General features: G+C 45.3%; 1 protein-coding gene across 5 annotated transcripts in view; it reads left to right on the forward strand.

Annotated features, from left to right (window-relative positions):
• Positions 1–12,292, forward strand: part of LOC142651276 (uncharacterized) — a 290,189-nt gene extending 277,897 nt beyond the window's left edge. For all 5 annotated transcript variants that reach the window (XM_075825742.1, XM_075825741.1, XM_075825743.1 and 2 more), the window contains 3 exons: positions 5,167–5,233; positions 7,772–7,896; positions 12,074–12,292. In XM_075825742.1, coding sequence (XP_075681857.1) covers positions 5,167–5,233; positions 7,772–7,896; positions 12,074–12,081 — 200 coding nt within the window. In that variant the 3' untranslated portion in view covers positions 12,082–12,292. The remainder of the gene's footprint in view (positions 1–5,166; positions 5,234–7,771; positions 7,897–12,073) is intronic.
• The last annotated feature ends 10,611 nt before the right edge of the window (positions 12,293–22,903 follow it).

Genomic DNA, 22,903 nt, shown 5'->3' on the forward strand with positions numbered 1-22,903 from the left:
ACCCCTCTCCTCTATGTACTCGACAACATATTTCCCATATACTAATCATGGATATTGCATATCAGTTTGTTTGTACTCAGGAGTATATGAAGAAGAATAATGTGAGGGTAAAGCACAGGAGCACGGGAAGATTTAGGGCGGGTTCACACATGGCGGATTTTCACTTAAATTCCGCTGCGGACACTCCGCAGCGTTAATCCGCAGCGGAGCCGTTTCTCCATTGACTTTCACTTTAATTTCGCAGTGTTCGTTTACACGATGCGTACAATTCCGCTGCGGAGCATAGGCTGGGGAGCGGAATGTGGTGTCCGCAGCATGCTCTGTCTGTTGCGGAGCAGTGGCGGACTGGTTGCGGACTCATGGCGGAATTTCTCCATTGACTTCAATGGAGATTCTAAGTTCCGCAATGAAGTCCGCAGCTGTCATGCACATGTTATGTGTGGTGCGGAGCGTATTGGTTTTTTAACATGACATTTCTTCATTCTGGCTGGACCTATGTATTTCTAGGTCTACAGCCAGACTGAGGAAGTCAATGGGGCTCCCGTAATGACGGGAGCGTTGCTAGGAGACGTCAGTAAATAGTCACTGTCCAGGGTGCTGAAAGAGTTAAGCGATCGGCAGTAACTGTTTCTGCACCCGGGACAGTGACTACCGATCCCAATATACATGTATCTGTAAAAAAACATATAAGTTCATACTTACCGAGAACTCCCTGTTTCTGTCTCCAGTCCGGCCTCCCAGGATGACGTTTCAGTGGAAGTGACGGCTGCAGCCAATCACAGGCCAAGCACAGGCTGCAGCGGTCACATGGACTGGCGCGTCATCCAGGGAGGTCGGGCTGGATGCCGAAGGAGGGACGCGTCATCAAGACAACGGGCGGTAAGTATGAATTTCTTTTACTTTCACTAGGGAAAGTGCTGTCCCTTCTCTCTATCCTGCACTGATAGGGAGAAGGGAAGCACTTTTCCTGCAGTCCGCAGCGGCCAGTCCGCATCAATTTTCTGCACATTTTGTGCAGATCCGCAGCCGTAATCCGCAACCCGGATTAGGTGCGGCATTGATGCGGACAGTTGCGGAGGAATTCCGCCATGTGTGGTCATGCCCTTAGAGTTTTTCAGCTGAAGAAATTGTGCTAATCCAACTTTAAAGCTTTTTAAAGAAGGAAGCAATCCGTTCTAACACAATGGCGTGAAATCAAAGATGACTCAGTGAAAACCAGGAAATCAATTGTGTCAAACGCTACTGAGATCTGAGAGAATAAGGAATTAATATTGAACGTTCCTGGAGCCGCTGATAAAACGTCAATTGCTTAAAAATGTTTCCAGCCAAGTTAATTTTACATTCAATTGTTTGTTTATTCGAACTGCGAACCTTAGTCTGTCAGTGATCGCCAACCTGTGGCTTCAAAACTACAACTCCCAGCATTTCCTGACAGCTGTAGGTTTTGCAACAGCTGTAGAGCCACAAATTGGAGATGACTGGTCTGAGAAAATGGCTGGTATTTTTTGTTCTCTACAGGGGAGCTATAGATGGATCCCTGGATGATGAATTGGATTATAAATAGGGCATATGGCAGGGGGGAGAAGGGTCGCAGGGCATGTGCTGGGTGGTGTAGGGGGCGCCAATAAGAAACTGCAAAGTTAGAAGACAGACGGTCTTATAAGAGCGGTCAGAAAGGAATTTTTTGGTCTCAGATGATTTAATTGCATATATAGCCTACAGTAAGTAGGTGTGTCTAGTATATGTGTGGTGTGTGTGTATATACTGTATGTAATGTACATGTGCATATGGCGGCATTAATTGAGCACCATGTGCGGTTATCTAATGACTACCTTGTGGTAGCAATAATTAAAGGGGTTGTATAGGATAAGAAAAATATGGCTGCTTTTTTCCAAAATCAGTGCCACACCCGTCCTTAGGTTGTGTGTGGTATTGCAGTTTAGCCCCATTTACTTTAACCCCTTTAGGACTGTGCCTGTTTTGGCCTTGTGGACCAAACGATTTTTTTCAAATCAGACATGTGTCACTTTATGTGGTAATGCTTGGGAATGCTTTTACCTATCCAAGCGATTCTGAGATTGTTTTCTCGTGACATATTGTACTTTATGTTAGTGGAAAAATGTGATCAATAAATTCAGTATTTGTTTGTGAAAAACACCAAACTTTAGAGAAAATTTGCAAAAATTTGCATTTTTCTAAATTTAAAAGTATCTGCTTGTAAAACAGATAGTAATACCACACAAAATAGTTACTAGTTTACATTTCCCATATGTCTACTTTATGTTGGCATTGTTTTTTGAACATCCTTTTTTTTTTCTGGGATGTTACAAGGCTTATAACTTTAGCAGCAATTTCTCACATTTTCAAGAAAATTTCCAAAACCTATTTTTATAGGTATCAGTTCACTTCTGAAGTGGCTTTGAGGGCCGTATATATAAGGGTATGTTCACACGATGAGAGGCATTTACGTGTGAAAAGACAGACTGTTAACAGCTGCCTCGTTTCACACGTAAATTCTCCTCCTCGCATTTTGCGAGCCGTCTGAGACGCTCGTAAATCTTGAGCTGTGCTTCATTGAGTTCAATGAAGAACAGCTCAAATTACGTGGCAAAGAAGTGCCCTGCACTTCTTTGCCGAGGCAGTCCATTTACGCGTCGTCGTTTGACAGCTGTCAAACGACGACGCGTAAATTACAGGTCGTCTGCACAGTACGTCGGCAAACCCATTCAAATGAATGGGCAGATGTTTGCCGACGTATTGCATCCCTATTTTCAGGCGTAAAACGAGGCATAATACGCCTCATTTACGTCTGAAAATAGGTCGTGTGAACCCAGCCTTAGAAACCCCCATAAGTCACCCAATTTTAAAAACTGCACTGATCAAAGTTTTAAAAACAGCATTTAGAAAATTTCTTAACCCTTTAGGTGTTTCACAGGAATTAAAGCAAATTAGAGGGGAAATTTACAAATCTCTTTTTTTTTCTCTGTAACACAAAAGGTTTTACCAGAGAAACGCAACTCAATATTTATTGCCCAGATACTGCAGTTTTTAGAAATACCACACATGTGGCCCTAGTGTGCTAATGGACTGAAGCACCGGCCTCAGAAGCAAAGGAGCATCTAGAGGATTTTGGGGCCTCCTTTTTATTAGAATATATTTAGGCACCATGTCCGGTTTGAAGAGGTCTTGTGGTGCCAACAGTGAAAAACCCCCAAAAGAGACACAATTTGGCAAACTACACCCCTGAAGGAATTTATCAAGGGGTATAGTGAGCATTTTAACCCCACAGGTTTATTGCTGAATTTAGTGGAATTCGTCCGTAAAAATAAAAATCGACATTATTTCCAATAAAACTTAGAAATTATCAATTTTTACAAGGAATAAAGAAGAAAAACCACCCCAAGATTTGTAAAGCAATTTCTCCAGATTACGGCAATACCCCATATGTGGTAATATACTGCTATTTAGACTCACAGCGGGGCTCAGAAGGGAAGGAGTGTTATTTGCCTTTTGGAGCTCAAGTTTGCTAAATTGGTTTTCGGGTGTTATGTCGCATATGCAAAGCCCCTGTGGGACCACATCAGTGGACACCCCCCAGAAGTGACCCCATTTAGGAAACTACAACCCTAAAAAGAATTTATCTAGGGGTATAGTGAGCATTTTGATCCCATAGGTTTTTTGCGGAATTTTTTGTAATTCGGCCATGAAAACTTTGATTGTTTTTTTGTGGTTTTTTTTACAGCGTTCACCGTGGGCTATAAATGACATATTTGATTTATTCTGCGGGTTGATGCGATTACAGCGATACCATATGTATATAGTTTTTTATGTTTTATGACTTTTTGATCCCTATTTATTCAATTTTTTGGGAGTTGAAGGGTCTAAAAATAGCTAGTCTGGTATCCGTTTTTAATTATTTTTTTATGGCGGTGCAGGATAAATGACATTATATTTTTATAGGTCAGGCCGTTACGGACACGGCGATACCAATTATGCATAGTTTATTTATTTTTTTCTAATAATAAAGGACTTTATAAAGGAAAAAGGGCGATTTTTAATTTTATTATTTCGAAATTTAACTTTTTTACTTTTGTACAATTTTTAACTTGTTTTTTTTTAAGTCCAACTAGGGACTTGAAGATCCAACTTATGTATTGCAGGGTATTATACCTGTCAGTTTCACACTGACATGGGGCATATTAGGTCCCGTCTCTGGCAGGACTTTATCGCCTTCCATAGATGACAGACGGGAAGCCTTTGTTAGGCTTCCGGTTGCCATAGCAACAATCGCCCCCCCCCTCCCCCCGCCACCGCAATCGCGTAGCGGGGTGCCGATATTGTTATAACAACTTAAATGCGACGGTCGCTATTGACTGCCGCATTTAAGGGTTTAATCGGCAGGGATCACGGCTGTGATCCGACCCGATGTTTTCCCCCAGTACAAAGACTGCTAGAAGCCGGGCATTGGGGAACGTCTGTGTGCTCTGTTAGGAGCACACGTAGATTAACGGATTGCAGGCACAAGGACCAGTGCTGCAGCCCGTTAATCTACGTGGGGTGGTCGGGAAGGGGTTAATGAATCTGAGCTGCAATACCATGAAGAACCAATAGACAGATTTGGCACTGGCCCTGGCAGAAAGCAGTCATGTTTTTATAATCCTGGACAACCCATTTAAGCACAATGTGACGGCGTTAAAATGATCATGGTGTTCATTGAGCAATGTATAGGTTTGTTAATTGATTAAAAGGAGTAGGGTTATTACATGGACGTTTTATGGTACTTATGGCCACATGGAAGTATTATAAGGTGCAAGCGGGAAGCAATTGTGCTCAAAATCTAGACTCAAAGGTGGAGAGTTATCAAAATTGATGCAAAGGAAAAGTGGAGTAGTTGACTATAGCAACCAATGAGGTTACTACTTTAATTTTCTAAAGGGCCTTTGAAAAATAAAAGATGGAATCTGATTGGTTGCGTGGGCAACTACTCCATTTTTCCTTTGCACTAGTTTTGATCTCCATTTACTTTAATTTTCAGAATAATTCTATATTCTGTTATAAAGACCATAAGATACAGCCTAATAATAAATAGAAGTAGTAATATTCCTTTAGTCAATGTATGCTCGTTCTCATGCACATATTAAAAGCATCTTTAATTGTCTCCATCAGGTTCTTCATCTACAGTGGATTGGGAACAAGTAAACATAGAGACAGGCAGCGGGATGCCAGGGGACAGGTGAGTACATACAAGAAAGCTTCTCTAGGCAGCCTCCCTCACACAAGATGAACTATAAGAGTATGTTCACACGGCTTATTTTCGGCCGCTTTTCGGCCGAAAAATTGGAAGCAGAACGCCTCCAAACATCTGCTTATTGATTTCAATGGGAAAAACGGCGTTCTGTTCCGACGGGGTGTTTTTTTACGCGGCCGTTTTAAAAAACGGCCCCATTAAAAAACACCCGTGAAAAGGAAGTGCAGGACACTTCTTCAGCTGTTTTTGGAGCAGTTTTTTATTGACTCTATAGAAAAACAGCTCCAAAAACGGGCGTAAAAAAGTTGCTTAAAAAACGGCTGACAATCAGGAGCTATTTTCCCTTGAAAACAGTGCTGTAGTTTCAGACGTTTTTTATTAAGCGTGTGAACATACCCTTAGTGTCAAGCATTGATTATAGCTAACTTTATGTGCGCCTGCGGATTTCCAGCGGTCTATACTGCCTTTCTGCTACGTAAGCGCTGTGCAAAACGCAACAAAACTCAACTTGCATGTTTTAGTGGGGAATTTCTGCTGCCCATTGAAGTCTATTGGCCAAACACGCAGCATCTCTGCACAGAATACGCAGCATAAATTGACATGCTGCAGATTTGAAAATCGCACCGCAGAACACTTTTCACGCGACTTTTCTTTTTTGTTTTTTTTTTATGCAGCTTTGGAAAATCTCATTTACTTTGCTGCTACTGTAAATGCTGCCGAATCTCCGCAATGGTGACCTGACAGTGCTGTGACATGTACAGGAACAATTCCTTCACAGCCTTTTCAACAAGCAGGCATGGAGAGGGAGGTGATCAGCATGCAATCGCTCCCCTCCCCCAACCGTCAACTAGAACTCAGCAATTTTCTGCTGACGGTTGGATCAATAGGCAGGCTTATTACTGATACAAGAATTTGTGTGTTGTCAGACTCTACTTTTTGTATTGGTGGGATTAAAATAAGCGCAGTCATTACAACCAGTGTCGCCAGTCTTACCACCTAAGCAGGTATCTGTCACTGTGTTAGTACCTCAGTCCCTATATATAGTGAGATTGGAAAACTAAGCTCAATTTACTTATTAGAAATACCCCAACTTGCTAATATATACAGTGTTAAATTTGAAGCTAGTAGATTTGTTTGTTTGCATGCGATTTATCCTTACAGTCTTCTCTAGGCACTGAGAATGTACATCGCTCCGTTTCCTATGTAGATTTTCTATGTCCAGAGGAGCATATTCGGATGAGTGTATATAATATAATGATGCAGATTAGCTCTTCTCCAGAAGGAAGAAAAACTGTCTCTCCAGTGCCACCTATAGGTGGTTACCCTGTAATTCAATGTCCGACCCATTAATCGGTTGCCGACTCATGATGAGTATGCTCGCCATGAGCGGCAGGACGTTGCCGCATCAGGATGAGCATACTCATACTGCTGATCGCATGGGTTTAGCAAGTGTGCCCGTGCAATCAGAAGCAGGGTAACGATTGTAATGCACAGCCGCAGTCCCGCTCTAGAGAAACCTCCGATTACCATTAACCCCTTGAAAGCCGCGATCAACGCAGATCACAGCATTCAAAGGGTAAGAGTGAGGGGGGACCTTGTATGGGTCCATAGAAGGACCCCACGGCTCTCACCATAATTCCTGTTGTTAAGGCATACTTACGTATGCCCTATGAACTGCCTGTGTACTATCAGTACACAGGCTAATATACTGGCATATATATAGATGCCAGTACATTATAGTTAAAACATAAAAATCTATATTAAAAATTCCCATATGGAATAAAAAATAATAATTATTAAATAAAAAAAATCTGTAAAAAAAAAAAAAAAAAGATACACAATTGGTCATTTTTTACAATAAATAAACTTAATTAAAAATAAGTCCCAAACATTAAATAATATACACATATTTGGTATGGTCATGACTATAACAACCAGCACAATAAATTTACAGCATCATTCATGATGACAAATGTGTGCTGTAAAATAAAAATTAATATAAACTAAACACTAATGTATATGTACCAAAAATTGGCACCTACATAAAGTACAACTCGCCTCACAAAAAAAACAAAGCCTCGTACAGCTTCACCGAACAAAAAGTAAAAATTTTTGAGCGCACGAATGCAAACACTAAAAACATAAATTCTGGTCCTCAAGGCCAAAATTTGCCCCCAGTTTTGGAGGAGTTAGAGAGCCTTGACTTATTACTAGGGATATCAGCCAATCCAGAGACAGCCATCTGTAGACAGCACTGTTTCAGAGTTTTTGTTCCTCATTAGTGCAGAGGACAGTTCTGCTCATCTGAGTGACGCAGCTTTTGGAAGATACTAGTTTCTCCTTGCGGAGATTCAGCTGGTGTAGGTCTCTCATGCAATGCTCCCTGAGAAAAGTATGCAAATTAGGTCTCCTCATGCAAAACACGAACAAACAGCAGTGCTCAAAGATTCGGTAAACATATGTATATTAGGAAATTAGAGTACACACAATCATACATCCTCTTCCTTTTTGTTTCACATTCAGGGAATATCATCCAATCTTAGGACAAGTTGCAGCACAGCCAACAGTATGCCAGGGTAGCGAGCCCGAAAATCATGTGACAGTGGACATCATTGGTAGAACAAGAGATCAGTCATCACGCAAGAATGGTAAGCATGTCTATAAGGTAAAATCAACCCCGGTATAGCCCAGACTCTCAGCTCTTTTCTAATTACAACCAGCAGCACGTTTTACTGGATAAAAATTAGAAAACATGGAAAATATATTTTTGTTTGCTCCAAATGATTGGCGGCTACTACATCATTTATGCCTGAACGCTAATCTCATGGTGTCATAGACACATACTTGCCAACAGTCCTGATTTGGGTGGAATAATCTCACGAAACGGACCACAAAAGGGGTAGGGGTTTATGCAAATTTGCATGAAAGTGGTGTTTCCAGTCATTTGGGACGTTTCAAGGCAAAACATGGGCCTGACTTAAGATGTACCGATTTTAGAGAGTTCATTGTTGGTGAATATGTAGATATGTCATAAGTTAGAATTCAGGGTACATGTGGGTGAGGTCCGCGAGGTATGGTCCCTACCAATCGCCAGAATAAACGGGCCCTGGGAGCTTTTTTATGTGTAGTACATCTTCAACTTTTAACTTTTAGGTCTCCAGATCTCCAAACTAATGTTGATGGCCCTGCCATAAATTGAATGCCAAATGTTCCACTTCCCTGCAGCGCCACCACAGGGCAAATGAAGCATTACTCAGGTTCCATTGAAATCACGGACATTCCCAAGTCCTCCAGATTGAGAGATGCCCTTGGTTGTCTCTGCTCTGGCTAATAGATGAGGACTGTGAACAGGGGCTCCTTTTTACAAACCCAGAGTATTTCAAAATGTGTTTTTTATACAGACCCCCAACTAACATGTGCCATTTATAATATTGGTCTTCTTATATGGCAGAGAGGCTTTGGTCCCCCTCAGGCACTAAGGCCTGAGGGCGTCTTCTACCTCTGCACCCACTACAGCTAGCACCTGGTAATGAGCTTTCTTCGCTGTTGTGCACTGTGGGAGATATAGTATTTACCCAACATTTTTTGCAGTTGTCTGATCTCACACAAAGCACTGCATCACAATGCCTTACATTATAGGGTCTTCTTTTTACTCAAGATCTCTTTAGCTTAGTCTGTCCGCCAGACTTGAGCAGGGGCTTAAAAAGGATCTGTGGAAATATCAATTTATTAAAGTAAGCACTCTAAGTCCTTACACTTTGGAAGGCATTCTCCCGCTGCTCGTTCAGAGTGTCTCTCCATTCTGGCTCATAGAGAGGGGACCCCCACCACTGCCTCTATGATATCCAAATGCACTAATAGGGCGTGGTATGGACAGGAGTTGTTTTCATGAGACAATCCCTTTAAGAGGATTGTGAAATAAGCCTCCACCTTGTGATACAGTCTAAGTATAGTATATGAATTCACTGAAATGACTGTAAATTTTACCCTATACTACGTTATATTACTAATGTGGCACTGTAAGGGGAAAAAAGGATGGCCGTTTAAATCTCTGTATAAGTTTGCATGTCTGCCACAGCTGATACCTTAAAGAGATATCCCATCTCAGTCATTTATGGCATATCCACAAGATATAGCATAAATGTCTCATAGCGGTGGGTACCACCTCTAAGACCCGCAGCTATCTGGAGAACAGGGGATATGCCATAAATATCTGAGATGGATATACACCTTTAAAGGGTTTGTTGCAGTGTTACTACTCCCAGCGATCAGATGCAATCTGTGGGGGAACCCAGAAGCAAGTGTTCAATTTCCCTACAGCACCACCACAGGAGAAATTAAGTATTACACAGTTTTATTTAAAATCAATATCCTGTCTGAGTAATGCAAGACAAGCCGGGGTCCCCGTGAGAGGGATCCTCAGTAGCTGTTTTTTTCTATGGCTAATAGATGAGGGTCCGGAGCTGGGACACCTCTACTTTATCCTGACAAGGTTGGCTGGTCAGAACCCAAGAAATCTGTCCCTGAATTCTTTCTCTGTTTGTTTCCATGGACTTGTTTGATCTAAGGATTATAAGAAATGCCTCTTATATCGGCAGTGTCACTTAAACCTGCAATTTTCAGAAAAAAGTAACATTTTACACTTGAAATGGAAAATTCCTTTAAGCCACTTGAGGCTCAGACACAGTTTTATGCTCATAAAGAAGTAGGATGTTGAGATTTGTAATCAGTCTGTGAGCTTGGGTGCCCATTACAATACAATACAATACAATACAATATAATACAGGGAAAGACAGACTGTAATGTTTGAGCAGGAATATAAGAATAAATGTTATCGTCTGCTCCAGTCTGCAGATTGCTGTAATGTTCTAGGAAAATTGTTTACTTTTTACAAGGCGAGAAATGAGTCAGTTCAATAGTCAGTACAATGTTCAGTTGTGTATTACATAACAATAAAGTCATTCATACAATCTCTATATTATACGTGCTGTCTGGAATTTTATAACTGAAGCAAATACTATATGCACAGATTCGATCCCAAAAAACAGATACAGCGGACCGTGGTTCCATGGACCATACAGTGTATTTACAAACAGCATAGCCTACATATATGCCCTCAATGTCTAGTCCCACATATCCCCTTTAAAAAGTTCAGTCATTAACCAGACAGGATCCACGGGATATGCCAAAAATGTTCAATAGATACAGGTTCCACCTCTGGGACTTCTACCTATCTCGAGACCCCCATCCTACCTTTCCCTGGGCTCCTGCCACTGATTTGAGGTTTTCGGGGGAAACAGCCAAACACATTTTGCTATGATATTTCCAAAGAAGCTAATTGAAGTTACGGAAACAGCATCGCACAGCGAGATACACTGTTTCCAGAATTCGGGAGTTTCGGAAACAGCATTGCTCGCTGTTCTACACTACAGGGCTGTAGCCCATCGACCGTGGCAGACGTGGGTCAGGGGGCCACATTCTAGAGATAGGTGCGGAACCCAGAAGTGGGACCCGCGTCTATTGGACATTTATGGAATAGCCTGTGAATATGCCAAATATATCTGAGATGGGAATACCCCTTGAAGGTCTCGTTATTTGGATTAGTGCAATAATGGTGAATACTTTGGCGCCATTGGAATGATTCTTAATCCACTTGGAGCTTATAAGATCAGACGATTAGAAAAGTGTAGTCAGATAATTAATGTTTATTTATGACATGAGCAATAAAGGAGACATGACACCATTTACTAATTAGTTGGAGCAGAGGTGTAACTTGAATCTCCAAGGCCCCAATGCAAAATCTGTAACAGAACCCCCCCACCTATTATGTGCCATTTACAATACTGGTGTAACGGCCGTGGCCGGGGACCGTCGTTCCTACTCACCCTCGACGACCGTGGCCATGACTCTGTGAGTGCTGACCAGCATCTCCTTCCTAGGAGACGCCAGCCCTCACTTCTGCCTTGCTTCATTGGGTCCCGTAGGGTGCGCTCGCAGTCGGCCTTAAAGGGCCAGTGCGCGGACATGAAAAGAATCTCTAATTAGCCCAAGATCACCCTGGACTATAAAAGGGGCTCTGCCCTTTCACTCATTGCCTGAGCGTTGTTGTGTTTACCCATGTTAGTCTTAGCAAATATTCCCTTAGTGTTATCCTGTTCCCGTTGTTCCCGTGCCCTGCTATCTGTATCCCGTGCAATATTTGTTCCTGTGCCTTAGAGTGTTGGAGTCGTGTTGTGCCACCAGTCATGCCTGCTGATATACACCACGTCTGGTGTCTGCAAGCTCATCTGTGCTGAGCCTCCATTACTGTCTGGACTATTAAAGGTACACTTGTACTAGGACAGTTGTTTGGCCAGCGGCTACTCCGCTACAGCGGTGAGGCCTAGTGGGTACACATACCCACGGATCGTGACAGCTAGTCTCTACTTATGTGGCAGAGCGGCCATTGGGCAACCTCAGGGTCCAGGGCCCCGGTGCGACTGCTACCTCTCCACCCCCTATTGCTATGCCCCTGGGCAGGAATCTGACTGCCGCCCACCAATCCTGAGAATGAAGGAGCTGCAGCCACAGTTAAAGGGTTATTCCCACGTTAGACATTTATGTCATATCCATGAGATATGCCATAAATGTCTGATAGATGTGGGTCCCAGCACCTATCTCCAGAACCCCTGTCCCGTCTGGTTAGGTGGTCACCAAATCTCTCCATTCTGTTCTCTAGGTGTTACGGAAACAGCCGAGCATCTATCAGACCTTTACGGCATATCCCGTGGATATTTTGGATTGTGAAATTTTTGTTACAAATTTTGACCTTTTTTTTTCTTTCAGAGTTATAAATATCTGTGGCGTGTGGTAAGATCTAGACCCATCTTGGTAGACATTCACTGGACCACTTTATACATCTCTACAGTCAGCCTTGTTCCTCATGGACTGAGAATCTATACATCCATATGTATAGATAAGAAGAAAATTTATTATTTTTGAAATTTAGACCTCGGGGTGAGCCGAGCTTAAGACGGAAATTTTAAAAAGTTTTTCTTTACAAAATTTTGTGTGCCCTGTGTTTTTTATGAAGGAAGGACTCCTATTTATTTCTGCTCTACCTCTATTTATGCAGCGTGCAGCCTCTGGAGGTGACCACATCATGGTGGAACCCAACACATTCTGCAAAAAAAAACAGACAATGGTCACCTCATTTAACGATATGATATTAAGGACCACTAGTGAAGTTACAGAGTGAGAGCACTCGCAGGTTTCCATAAATGTGATGTTTGCCTATTGGAGTAAGTGCCAAGACAGGACACAAACCAGGGACCTCTACTGATGTGACCTAATGGGTGTTTTCCATGGAATGTGCCATAAATGTCTAATAGGGGATCTATTATTAGGAGAATGGGGAGGAGGTGAACTTTGTTGTTATTCTAAGAGATGAACTGCAACAGCATATAGCGGAGAATACTCTAATAACTGATAACCAGCATGGATTCATGAAAAAACAGGTTGTGCCTAACTAACATGCTCTGTTTCTATGAGGAGGTAAGTGCAAATCTGGATGTTGGTCATGCGACTGATTTTGCAAAAGCATTTGCTACTGTCCCACACAACAGTCTTGTTCTGAAGCCACAGACATAGTGACTGGGGGACCATGCATGCCCATTCGTAAAGAATTGGTTAAGGGACAGAAAACAAGGAGTCGTTATAAATGGAACTTACTCAAAATGGGCTGAAGTTAACATTAGGGTATCCACATGGATCCGTGTTAGGCCCAATCTCTTTATTAATGACCTTGTGGATGGGATTGATAGTAAGGGGTCCGTTTTTGCTGACGATACAAAACTTTGTAGGATACTTAAAACTCAGCTTGACTATAAAATATTACAGAAAGACCTAGATAAGCTGGCAGCATGGGCAAAAACATGGCAGATGAAGTTAAAGAGGCTCTGTCACCAGATTTTCAAACCCCTATCTCCTATTGCAGCAGATCGGCGCTGCATTGTAGATAACAGTAACGTTTTTTTTTTCAAAATGTATGCAAATGAGCCTTTCTTATGTACAACTGGGCGTGTTTAAAGTTATGTCCAACTGGGCGTGTACTGTGTTCGTTACATCTGGGTGTGTTTACTTGTTTTACTAGCTGGGCGTTGTGAATAGAAGTGTATGATGCTGACGAATCAGCATCATCCACTTCTCTTCGTTACCACCCAGCTTCTGGCAGTGCACAGACACACAGCGTGTCCTCGCGAGATCACGCTGTGACGTCACTCACTTCCTCCCACAGGAACTTCATCGCGTCGGATGAGCGAGGACACGCTGTGTGTCTGTGCACTGCCAGAAGCTGGGTGGTGACGAAGAGAAGTGGATGATGCTGATTCGTCAGCATCATACACTTCTATTCACAACGCCCAGCTAGTAAAACAAGTAAACACACCCAGATGTAACGAACACAATACACGCCCATTTGGACATAACTTTAAACACGCCCAGTTGTACATAAGAAAGGCTCATTTGCATAAATATAAAAATGGTCATAACTTGGCCAAAAATGCTCGTTTTTGAAAGAAAAAAAACGTTACTGTTCTCTACATTGCAGCGCCGATCTGCTGCAATGGGAGATAGGGGTTTGAAAATCTGGTGACAGAGCCTCTTTAATGTTGATAAATGTAAAGTAATGCACCTAGGATGAAATAATTGTATTAATACATATACATTAAATGGAATAAAACTGGGGATAATTGAACAAGAGAAGGACCTGGGTATTTTGGTAACAAGTAAGCTAAACAGCAGCACTCAATGTCAGGCAGCAGCTGCAAAAGCAAATAGGATTTTATGGTGTATAAAAAGAGAGATGAAAACCTGTGATTCAAATGTAATATTACCCCTCTATAAATCCCTTGTAAGGCCACATCTTGAATTTGGAATTCAGCTTTGGGCTCCACATTGTAAAAAGGACACAGGAGAACTGGAGAGGGTTCAAAGGCGGGCGACTAGATTATTAAATGGGATGGGAGTTGTCGCTTACAATGAAAGGCTAGAAAAATTGGGCTTGTTCAGCTAGGAAAAAAGACGTCCTAGGGTATGTGCGCACACAAAATCAAAAACGTCTAAAAATACGGAGCTGTTTTCAAGGGAAAACAGCTCCTCATTTTCAGACTTTTTTTATTCAAAGTCGCGTATTTCGCAGCATTTTTAACGGCTGTTTTTGGAGCTGTTTTTCTATAGAGTCTATGAAAAACGGCTGAAGTGACATGCACTTCTTTTTTGTGACCGTTTTGCAAAACGGCCGCATAAAAAAGCCCAGTCCGAACAGAACGCCGTTTTTCCAATTGAAATCAATGGGCAGATGTTTGGAGGCGTTCTGCTTTCGATACTTCAGCCGTTTTTCAGCCCGTTTACGGGACCCGGCCGGGAAAAGCGGAAGTGAGCGCTGGCGTCTCCTGAGGAGGTGACAGGGACCAGCGCTCACAGTTCCATGGCTGCAGGCGTCAGGAGGTGAGTGAGCCTGACGGCCCGCGGCCATGGGCATGACAGCCAAAAAAGCCACCTCTCCATTCAATCTCCGTCTGAATAAGGAGGTAGCCTCACATGTAGAAGCAGGGATAAGAGGACATCCTTATAGGGTTGGGGGTCCCAGAGGTCAGGCTCCCACAAATCAGACATTTATGGCATTTCCTGTTCTTTTGATTCACATGTTAATAACATTTTAGAAAAATACTGATGAAACCAAGGACATGTGAAGATATTGAGTCACATTGGTCACAATATGTTAACTTTGTTTTTGGATACGACTACACGTAAACCAAAAGCTAGCCAAAGACATAATGGATATCATTAACAAACCAAATCATTTTACTATGTTAAAGGGCTTTCCAGTTTGATGTGCATAAAACCTAATCACGGTATAATGAAAAACTCTGCAATTTTTTAAGATGTTTTGTGTTTTGATTCCTCATATTTTGTCAAATCTAATAAAAAAAAGTGAACAAAAACATACATATTGAGAAATCTTCATTAAAACTGATGCAAAGAAAAAGTAGAATAGTTTCCCATAGCGACAAATCTGACTGAACCCCTATTAAAAAATGATTGGTTGCTATAGAAACTGCTCCACCTTTCCTTTGTACCATTTTTATAAATCTCCATTGTCCACTTAGTTGGATGATATGCTTCGGGCAGGCTGTTGGCGAGAGGTGGCTGCCTTGGCCAAAGCTTGCCTTAGAAGTTCACTATGATAATTAGCATTTTTTAACATGTGCAAGACAATTGAGGTCTGTGTATCGATAAACTATTAGGCCACATGTAGACGGCTATAATAAGGCCCTGTATATGTAATTCCAAGATTGAGGTCCGCTCACAGCTCTGTAACTGATATCAGAGAAGCCACCATGACCATGAGCTAAAAAGACGAACAGGGCTGTTATAACACATTGGAGGGCCCAGTGAAAAGATTCCATGAGTAGTACCCTCGAAACGTCTTCATTCCATTCTCTATTACATGTCGTATTATGGAAATATTCTCCTCTAGAAACATTATGTAGACTCGATTTTTTTTTTTAAAGCCCATTTTATGCTTTCTATAACCCAAAGTGCAAAAAAAAAGTGCCCAAATATTGCGGTCTATCGCATCCCTACTCCTAAAGGAGAGAGGCTTCGCATAAGCATTTCCCGACCCTCCGAATCTTATATAGACTCGATACGGAGGCACATGCAGTGCCTGTAATACAGACCCTAGGCACTCTGTCCTGCTGTACAGGCTCCGGGCAGATGGAATGAAGCCTTATAGTGTAAACTTTTGCCTACAAGTAGGGGATTGATGGCTAATATATGGTATAGTCACATATACTGTAGGCAGCACCAACTATAAATACAACCCTGTCTGGCAGGTAGACCATCAATGAAAAGGTTTCAATAAGGGTCCACATAGTGAATTATCCTGCACTCTGAAGTTACATGCCAGGATATTCTGCTAGGATGAGAAAAAGGAGGAATAGTTCCTATTCTAGCAAATTATAGCCTTGTTATTGCCCATGAAGAGGTTTCTCATCCAAATTGCCTCTTACATGCCAAGATCATAACAATCATAGTGATTGGAGTGGGAAATTACTTTATATTAGTCAGAAAATAATTATATCTGATCATTAAAAGGTGTCGCCCCAACTAGACAACCCCTTCTTAGAATGAAACCGGCGCAGCGATCAGAAATTGGTCAGCTGCTTTTGCGAGGTGGAGGTGTGTGTCTGCTCCTCTGCAGTAGGGGGAATATACATGACTCCAATAAGTCGAGTCGTGTACCCCCCTTTATTTCCCTTTTATAAAGCAGACACTGAAACAGAGTTGGAATTTAATGGCCACAGCAGCCGTTTATTATTATCATAAATAACCATAACTTTTTAAACCATATAACATAACTTTTTTGAATTCCCCTCCGAGGAATTCAACATAACATAATTAACCATATGACCCTCTCCGGGTCAAACAAAAGAATGACAGGGGCAAGTCCTTGAAGCCACCAATATTTTGTATTTACAGGTCATCTGCCCACTAATACCTTACCTCCAGCCGTAACCCGGCTCGGGGGCACCAATTACCTTTTTGCAGATGACCTCCACCATATATGTCACAGCCTTCAAAAGGGGTAACACCCTAAGAAGCCGATTTCCAACAAAATTTGGGGGTGCATCCCGTGATGCATTCCCCCCCCCCCCACCACATTTTTCGACCTACTTCAAGGACTCCCCCCGGCAGCTGCAATGACAAACCAGGATGAACACTTGAACTACTTCACACCAGTGTCCAACCCACCATATATATAAAACTTCGACCCCCCAGGCTGGGAACCACCAGCCATCAAAACACCATCCAGCGACCTCGATGAGACCCTCCAATCCACAATAAGGCGGGCGGGCGGGGACATGTTCCTGCTTCAGCGTCCTGGCGAAGAGAGGGAGAGAAAGCATAGGGAAAGGTACTTCCTCCCACCCCTTTCCTTACTAGCCCTCCTACTAGCTTATCCCAAATCCCATAGGCCAAACCAACTCGTTACCCCTCCCATCTATTTCAGTCATGGAGGCCTCCCCTTATTCTGTTTTTGTCTGCAGTACAGCCTCTTCTTGACTCAAAATAAGTCGAGTCGTGTACCCCCCTTTATTTCCTTTTATAAAGCAGACACTGAAACAGAGTTGGAATTTAATGGCCACAGCAGCTGTTTATTATTATCATAAATAACCATAACTTTTTAAACCATATAACATAACTTTTTTGAATTCCCCTCCGAGGAATTCAACATAACATAATTAACCATATGACCCTCTCCGGGTCAAACAAAAGAATGACAGGGGCAAGTCCTTGAAGCCACCAATATTTTGTATTTACAGGTCATCTGCCCACCAATACCTTACCACCAGCCGTAACCCGGCTCGGGGGCACCGATTACCTTTTTGCAGATGACCTCCACCATATATGTCACAGCCTTCAAAAGGGGTAACATCTTAAGAAGGCGACATAGGCCTTGACCACCTCAAGCCTGTGAGCTCCTCCACACACCCACCGCTCGTTCAATCCCTTCAGACAGGGCCAGACTCCACATATCCATTCCCACGTCATTCAAGTGCACTCCACCTTCCCTCCAATAATTGCCTGTCCCAGCCTCCAAATCCCAATGCCGTACAGCAACCCCCCCCCTCCCACTCCGTGCCACAAAACCAGATATGGCCCTGTTGGCCTTAATACGAGCCTTATTGACCTTATCCACGGAGCGAGCCCACCGCCAACTTTTCCTCGGGACGATCTCCGACCACACGATCACCAGTTGGGGATGTGATGACCACAAGCACAACAGGTCATGTTTGACGTCCCGTACTAATTCCCGAAAAGAGCGTAAGCCCAAATCATTCCCACCCACATGCAAAACCAAAACCCCCGGTACCCTGTCCAAAAGTACAAAGGTGTTAAACTCCGGTAACACCCTGCCCCAAGTCATACCACGGAAACCCATCCATCGTAAAATCGCTGTGTCGCGCTGAATCCTGAGCTGTCTGCCGTCGGGCCGTACATCCGCCCATATGGCACCACAGTACACATACGAATGCCCCACAATCCACACCAAACAAGGAGGAGGGCCTGCAAGACAAAGGAAAACATACTCGCACACCATTCACCCTTGCACACAACACCACATCACAGGCGGGAATGCACACACCCAGATCAGTAATGCAGAAATATACAAATTACAGCATATGAGGACGAACATATGAGCGAAAGCGCGCTGACTCCCAGCGCCCGATACGCTGCACCCCGGCGTCGTCCAAACCCCACCTTACAGCTTCCGTCGCCGCTCCTATCCGAAAGGAATGAGACGAATACTGTTCCGCCCGCACCTGACACGCCACCAAGCACTTTTTAAACACTGCCACAAACTGAAAACGCGACAGGAAAGTACCGTCCGAATGCCGAAGTAACGGGGAATCCGAAATAACCGCCTGCCAAGAACTCCCTGAGGCAGGAAACCAGACATACCGCCCTCCCTGGCAAAGCGAACAACACCAACCTCCTTCCCCTACCCATTTTATCAGTTTTGGAATAATGAAGAACTATCTCCACTCTATCCCCATACACATCTACATCATCCTGCCTCACACCTCCCGCACTAGGTGACACCAGCTCCCCCACCCGGAAAGCCCCGAAAAAAGCTAAGGAAAAAGCCAAACGAAACAGCTTAATCTCAGAAGGTGATTTACACACCTGCCACACCACCTCACCCAACTCACAAAGCAACTGAAATGACACTGGACGCCTCCTGTCCCTTACCACCACACCCTTTCTCAAACCCCGCAACGCTTGGCTCACCAAGAAATGCTTTGTGACGTCCACCAATCCCCGTAGCTTCAAACCAAAAGCAATGGCCGCCATAAAGCGATTGACCTTGGCAACCGTGCAACCAGCAGCAAATGCTTCCCCCAGCCAAAACAGCAACGCAAGTATCCTGTCATTGTCAGACACCACATCCCCCAGGGACCTAATCCACTCTTCCCACTGACGCCATCCAGCGGAATATGCTGCCCACGTCGATCTGGTTCAATCAAGGCACCGGCAGCCCGTACACCAGCTCCCAAAGATGACTGGGACAGTCCATCCCAGTCAAGTCCGTGTCCGGCACCAGCTGACGAAAACGACCCCACTGTGAGCGAGAAAGTGCTTCAGCGATACAATTTTCCACCCCCGGTACATGCACCGCCACTACCCACGCATTCAACTGCAGACAAGTGAGCACCAACTTTCTTAACAAGCGAACAACCCGAGGAGACGACGCCGACACATTGTTTATCGCCATAACAACCCCCAGATTATCGCAATGAAAGCGAACTTTCTTGTCCCGGAACCTATCCCCCCAAATGGTAACTGCCACCACGATGGGAAATAGTTTGAGCAGGGCCAAGTTGCGCGTCAAACCCCCTTTCACCCACGAGGCCGGCCACGTGCCCGCACTCCACTGACCTTTTAAGAACGCTCCGAAACCCACCGCCCCCCGACGCATCAGTGAACTCCATATCGAAACTATCCAAAGCCTGAGACATCCATAAGGAGCGGCCATTATAGGTAGCCAGGAAATTAAGCCATACTTGCAAATCCTCTCGGTGATCCGCAACCAACCTAATAAAATGATGCAGCTCCTTAACCCCCGCCGTCGCAGCTGACAGCCGACGGCAAAACACCCTACCCATCGGCATGATGCGGCAGGCAAAATTATACTTCCCCAACAGCGACTGCAACTCCCGTAACGTGATCTTTTTAAGACAACACGCTCTGTCCACCTCCAACCGCAAAGCCACCAGCTTATCCTCCAGCAATCTACACTCCATTTTCACCGAATCTATGGCAATCCCCAAAAAACAAATGGACGACGTCGGACATTCCGTCTTTTCACCCGCCAAAGGGACCCCAAACTCCCAGGACTCCCACGTAACTGTCTCCAGCAAGTTTGCGCCAATTCCCGAACCCGTCGGACCGACACACAAAAAGTCGTCAAGATAGTGTATAACCGAATTCACTCCAGCAACACTCCTAACAACCCACTCTAAAAAGGAGCTAAAAACCTCGAAATACGCACACGAGAAGGAACAGCCCATTGGCAGGCAACGATCAACAAAATATCCCCCGTTCCAGTAACACCCCAAAAGCCGCTGGCTGTCAGGGTGCACCGGCAGCAAACGAAAAGCTGCCTCGATGTCAGTCTTTGCCATCAAAGCCCCCCGTCCGTACCCGCGCACGAGCTCTACCGCCGCATCGAATGACGTATAGACGACCGAACACGTCAGGATCTATACCATCATTAACCGACAACCCTTTGGGAAACGACAAGTGGTGTATGAGACGGAACTTGTTCGGTTCCCGTTTCGGCACCACGCCCAAGGGTGACACTACCAAATCCAGCACCGGAACCGACGTGAAAGGGCCCGCCATTCTGCCCAGCTCCACCTCTTTTTTAAGCTTTTCTGATACTACCCCTGCATGCTGATAAGCCGACCGCAAGTTGCGCTGCATAAAAGGTACCGCGTGAGGCGGCGGCGGAATAATAAAACCGAACCAAAGCCCGAACTAATCAGCAACGCACCTTCCCTGTCGGGGTATCTACTTAGATAGGGGGCCATCACTGGCGTCACCCCCATGACCAGATGAACCACGTGCTCCCCCTTGTCGGCGCCCTTTTTTAAAGCATTTTGCCGCCCCGTGGGACTGACCGCTACAATGGGAACAGACATGCTTAAACTTACAGGTGGCTCCGAATTTACATTGGCCTTCATTGAATTGCCAACATGTTCCAAGCTTGGAGCCCGACGCCTGCCCTGCCTGAGCCGAGGTTCCCGCCCCATTCCCGCTCCTGGGAAAGGACTGACCCTGCTTGTACAATGCAGTTACCTTCAACCACAAGGCTATGTCCTTGTGGTCCCACCGAATGTTTGGCCGCACTGCTTTTCGCTGACTAAATTGTTCGTCGTACCGAAGCCACGCCTGACCCCCATAAACCCTATGAGCCTCCCCCACCGCGTCTAAGTAACAAAACATAGCCGAGCAATTGTCCGGCGCCTTCTCCCCAATAACACTCGCCAATATCGCGAAAGCCTGCAACCAATTGACGAACGTATTTGGGATTAACCGATACCGTCTCTTCTCCTTCTTAGTTTCGTCACGCTTAACCTTATCCAAATTAAACTTTTCCAAAGGCAGAAGGGAAAAAATTTCAACGTACTCGTCTTTCCAAATACGCTCTCTAACCTCCTGTTTCAAATGGGCCCCCAACGGGCCCTCATAACACACATAAACCTCACCCCGTGCACGATCATCTAAACGCACCCTGTCCACCTCCTTCGGCGACTCCGTCTGCACCGAGACCGCTACCGCATCCACTACCTCCCCAGGTGATATAACTCCCGTACCCAGGATTGGGGCGCTAGTATGTTGACCCGTCCAAACTGCAACCGGGGACGCAAACCGCCTGCCCGGGGGCCGGGCCCCCCCCCCCCAACCTCCCCACTAACATCCCCACTAACTCTTTCAAGCAACCCACTAAGTCCGCCAGATTATCCCTATCCCACGCGCTTGCGACGCAGGAACCCCATAACACCCTGACGCAACTACATCTGCCCCGACACCCGACATTAATAACGCAGGAAAAGGTAAAGTAGGAGTCAACTCACCAGGCTGCCCAGGGGCTGTGTACCCGTCAGCCGGACCCGCATGTCCATGTGCAGAGGCCCGCCGCTCACCATCATCCAATGCTCCGGTCCCGCTGTGGCATTGTCCGCATTGGCAATGTGTGCACGGGGAATTCCAGCTCCTGGAAGGGACTTGAGGAAGGGACATCTCATCATCCTGGCGGCACTCGACTCCTCTCTGCTGTCCTGAAACACCGGCCCCCTGGTGCCCGTTGTCTGGCACGCACACCACTGACCGCAGACGTCGATCACCGACACCCTCGCCGACTGTCATCTCCTCGTCTGATCCAGCCGGCCCTCTGGCTGGCACCTCGCCATGCAGGGCCGCCGATAAACTTCCGCCCCGTCTGGACGAAGGAGGAGGGGTGGCCGGAAGTGAAGGCCTCCAACTTGTGGACGTCGCCGCCGGGCGCCGCCGCGTTCTGGGATTCCTCCCAGGACCGCCCGCGGAGCAGCAGGCGTCTGCACCGCAGCCCGGCCTGAAGGGTCCACAGAGGGGCTCCTCCTGCAGCGCCGTGCCCGCGGGATCACTTCTGGACTCAGTCGAGCCGGAGGTCGCGAGCGCCTCGTGGTGCGCTTCGCACCGGAAGTGCCGGCTGCATCCGGCGTCGTCGGGGAGACAGGCTCTCCTCGCCCGCTCCCTGTCCCCCGCGAGCAATGCGCTCTCACCTCCGGCAGCTCCTGCACCGAAGGAGCTGATGCTGCGGGGGTGCGCTCCCGGACTGCTCCCTGAGCCTCCGATGAGTCCCGGACATCAGCTGACGCCGGACCCGCGATCAGCCCCGCAATCTCCCGCTGCAGCCAACCCGGCTCCCTGGAAGCAGCAGCGGTCAGCAGCTGCTGCAGCAGCTCAGCGGCAGATGAAGCAGAGGAGGGGAAGGACATGTTCCTGCTTCAGCGTCCTGGCGAAGAGAGGGAGAGAAAGCACAGGGAAAGGTACAGCCCCTTA

The sequence above is a fragment of the Rhinoderma darwinii genome, chromosome 5 (genome assembly GCF_050947455.1).
Source record: "Rhinoderma darwinii isolate aRhiDar2 chromosome 5, aRhiDar2.hap1, whole genome shotgun sequence".
NCBI classification, from domain to species: Eukaryota; Metazoa; Chordata; class Amphibia; order Anura; family Rhinodermatidae; genus Rhinoderma; species Rhinoderma darwinii.